The sequence below is a fragment of the Tupaia chinensis genome, unplaced genomic scaffold, assembly GCF_000334495.1.
Source record: "Tupaia chinensis unplaced genomic scaffold, TupChi_1.0 Scaffold000644_1, whole genome shotgun sequence".
NCBI lineage: Eukaryota > Metazoa > Chordata > Mammalia > Scandentia > Tupaiidae > Tupaia > Tupaia belangeri.
The window spans coordinates 7,113,719-7,117,761 of NW_006160165.1; the positions used below are offsets into that span (position 1 = coordinate 7,113,719).

Below are 4,043 nucleotides of genomic sequence, written 5' to 3' on the forward strand. Positions count from 1 at the left end.
GATACTGTGAGAAGAGGGTGGGAGAAGGGAGAGAGTGTGAAGAGAGAAATCAAGGAGAAAAAATAGAAAAGCAAGACATTCACTTCATTATAGGACACACGAATGGATTATTTTTTAAAAAGAATTATTTTATTTAACTTTACTTATCTATTTTTTACATCTGAGCAGAGAGGGACAGAGTGAGAAACAGAAAGAGAGAGAGAGGACAAGTGAGAAAGCAAGCCACCAGGTCCGGGACTTGAACTACAGTAGGGCATATTGGAGTCCAGCACCCTTAACCACCACGCCACCTGCTGGCCCCACACAAATGGATTACTATCTGTGGATGATAGCAAGTATAAGATACTCAACTGGTGTGCAATGTATTCATGCTGGGTAAATTCACTTCACGAGCTAAGTGATGTATACTGATTAAATGTATAAAATATATTAAAATAAAAATTTAAAAAATGATAAATAAAATTAAATAAATAGTTATTTTTTTTTAAAGAAGAGAAAAAAGAAAATGGAAGGGACTGTACGGTCTCGTAGAGGGTTGCAAGGATCTCACACCATCCTTGCAACCTGTCTTTAGGTTTGAAACCATATCAGAACAAAAAGTTAGAAAACGGAGCAAGCTTTCTCGACTGCGCAGACAGGGTAGGGTGAGCCGACACTCCCATAGCCCTGTCTGGCCTCAATGATGTCTTGACACTTTGCCATGCTGCGCTTTAAGACTTACAACTTTTTTGGGGGGGACCAGCAGTTAGTGTAATGGCTATGTCACTGGATTCCCATGTAGTCCACCACGGTTCGAGTCTCAGACCTGGTGGCTTAAACTCATGCCGGGCGTGTGTGCGTGCGTACCCAAGATCCTGAGAGGAGGATGGAGGAGAAGGGATTGAGGCCTGGCCATCGCCCCTGGGGGGTGATTTCTCGCTCTCTGTCTGTCTGTCTGGCACGCGCCTTATAGCAAAAACCTCTCCAAAAAAAAAAAAAAAAGAAAGAAAGAAAGAGGAAAAAAAAGACTTGTAACTTTTGGTAACTTTTAAAGATAAGGATTTAGGGAGTTGCAGGCCTCAGGGCAGCCCCACACCTGTCGGCTCTGAGCCAGTCAACAGGTGCCTCCTGGGCGTGACCTCTCCCCAACTTAACAGCCCGCCTCACCACAGCATCCACACACTCAGGCCCCTCTCTGCCCGCTGGATTCCCTGGTGTTTATGAGTCTGCACCCGTTTCTTGGCGTGGTGTAGCCACACAAGTATCGTGGGGTATGTGACTTTACATACAACATGGCATTACACACCTGCACACAGGTCATAGCACAATGCACTCGCAACACGGCCATGGCGTGGTGAGTGTGCACGGCCGTGGCATGGTGTGTGTGCAAGGCCGTGGCGTGGTGAGTGAGCGCACATGGTCATGGCGTGGTGAGTGTGCACGGCATGGTGTGTGTGCATGGCGTGGTGAGTGTGCACGGCCGTGGCGTGGTGAGTGTGCATGGCCGTGGCGTGGTGAGTGTGCATGGCCGTGGTGTGGTGAGTGTGCATGGCCGTGGCGTGGTGAGTGAGCGCACATGGTCATGGTGTGGTGAGTGTGCACGGCATGGTGTGTGTGCATGGCCGTGGCGTGGTGAGTGTGCATGGCCGTGGCATGGTGAGTGTGCATGGCCATGGCGTGGTGAGTGTGCATGGCCGTGGCGTGGTGAGTGTGCACGGCATACGTGGTCTGACCACATCCCATCACCACAGTCTCCTGCCCTGGTCTGAGCCCTACCACCTCCCACCAGACCCGCACACCTGGTGGTGCCAGCCCCTCTGCCCTCCCATCTATTCTCCGTGTTTCTCCCGGGAGGGAGCCCGACAGCCCGGGCGTCGCTGAGCTCTGTCTGTCTCCGAGCGCCAGGCCTGTCCAGCTCAGCCGCTGGCATCCCGGACACAGCTGCATTGCTCCCCTGCACCGGCTGCTGCCCGTCCTCTGATGTCCGCCATGAGGGCGAGGTGGAGAGGCAGGCTTATGGGCAGGTGAGCGTCCTGCCTGCTTTGGCCGTTCCAGCGTCTTCTGTCTAGGGCCTGCCGTGCTCTGAGCTCCAGCTATCCCTGAGCCAGATAAAGGCCTTGCTGCCTCGCTGCCACACAGGCTGGGAACTCCTCCCTCCCCCCTCCCAGTGTGCTCCATTCAGAACAGCTCCAGGGCCAGCTGAGCAGAGTGGGCTGGGCACTGGGACAGGGGCCACAGCTGTGTGAGGGCTCAGCGCACGCCACCTCCCCACGCGGACGGGACGGGGCAGCCCTGTGCAGCCCTGAGGGCCGAGATGAGGGCTGGCCTGGGGCTCCAGGGAGGGCCACCGCAATCTGACCTGCTGAGGCCGCCAGGGGCTGAGTGTGGACCCAGGTCCTGGTGACCTCCCCGGCTGCTCCCAGGTGCCAACATCCTGGGCCCCGGCTAGCTGTAAGGGGTGTCGCAAGGACCAGGGATCAGCAGAGTCTCTGCGGGTGTCCATCGAGGGTTTGCCTTCGAGGAGTCCGGTTTCTGGGAGGCAGGGAGGGGAGGAGGGAGGGAGGGGAGGAGGGAAGGAGGAGAGGGAGGGAAGGAGGAGAGGGAGGGAAGGAGGGGAGGGCCAGCTAGGAGGGCAAGAAGTGGAATGGAGCGGACGAGGGGGAGGTGGCACTCCTGGTGGTGCCCTCCTGCTGTACCCAGACTGTCACAGTAGAGCCGCTGCCGGGGAGCGGGGGGCACCGTGATGCAGCCACCTGCCCTGCCGGTGCCCGGGCCCCTGGCTCTGCTGGACGCTACAGGTGAGGGGGCAGCGTGGGCGTCCCCAGGGCTTCTGCTGGCGGAACGTGGTCCCAGTCGGCCCAGGAGGGCAGGTAGGGAGACCTCTGGAGAACGGTCCCTCGCACCTCTTCCTTCCCGGGCTGTGCAGCCTCCCCAAGGGCATCTCTCTGGCATCTCCATGGCTGGCTCTGCCCTCTCCGGCACCCACCCCGTCCCTGTGACGTGCATCACAGGTGGGCGACAGCGCTTTGGGTGGGCAGCCCACGCATGCCCCTCCCCACCTTGTCTGCCATGTGCGACCTCCAGGGTTTTCTGGGAAGAGTTTGGTAGCTTCTTCCCACAGGCCCAACGGATCACAGGGTGTGCCTGCGTGGCCGGTTCGGCACCTGACCCTGCAGGGCCATGCAGGTGGGCGGTTAGCGCCGTCACGGGTCACGGCCCCTTCTCTCCCACTGGACCTGAGAACGGTGTCTCAGGGTGACAGAAGCCAGCCTGCCTCCCCTCAGGGTCACGCCTCGTCTCTGTGTCTGAACTCACGCCTTTATAAAAAGGACTTCAGTGAACTCTGTCGGGACTCCTCTGGTCTGACTGCCGCACGGGCACTCGGTGTCACAAGGACGAGTCACCCAGAGCCTTCCCCGTGCAGTCTCAGCCTCTCGGGAGCCTCCCAGACCGTACGCAAACCTTGGGACAGGGACAGGACAGCTGGCGGGCAGCTTGAGTGCCCCGTGTGGCTCTCTGGGGACCGTGGCAGGAGCAGGGACAACTTTGGTTTCAAGGGGGCTGGCTCCCTCGGCTCAGTGATGACCCACCTGCCGGCCCTGCCTGAGCTGACAGGCTGGTGAACGCCCACAGCCCACGGTCTCTGGCCCTGAGCACCAGAGTTGGGGTCCTGCCCGATGGATGCCCACAGAGGCCACACAAGCCCTCAGGGAGCCCTGGCCGGAGCCAGCGCCAGGCAGCCTCGGCCCGCGTGTGTGCCGTGTGCGTGTCCAACCCCGGCGTGTGGGCCGGGGAAGAGCAGGCGGCCTCCTGAAGCACTCATGCCACAGTGACGCCCTTTCAACGCTCGGGCAGGAACCTGAGCCAGGGGAGCGAGGAGGGGCGGAGAGGCTGAGCCCCGCCCTGGGGCTGTCACACTGGGGCAGGCCTTGGCCCTCGGGCTCCATCTGCTGCCTGCCCCCCTGTCCACAGGGCAGTTGCCTTCCGGTGGCTGTCCTGGGGAGGGCAGTGACCGGCCCAGAGGCTCTGCTCCCGCCGCCGTGCAGAGGGTGGTGGCCACTTGG

At 59.5% G+C, this 4,043-nt stretch overlaps 1 protein-coding gene across 1 annotated transcript in view; it reads left to right on the forward strand.

The window, feature by feature from the left end:
- Positions 1-2,722: 2,722 nt before the first annotated feature.
- Positions 2,723-4,043, forward strand: part of TMEM255B (transmembrane protein 255B) — a 25,133-nt gene continuing 23,812 nt past the window's right edge. Inside the window, exon 1 of the mRNA XM_006159692.1 lies at positions 2,723-2,777. Within this exon, the coding sequence (XP_006159754.1) occupies positions 2,723-2,777 (55 nt within the window). The remainder of the gene's footprint in view (positions 2,778-4,043) is intronic.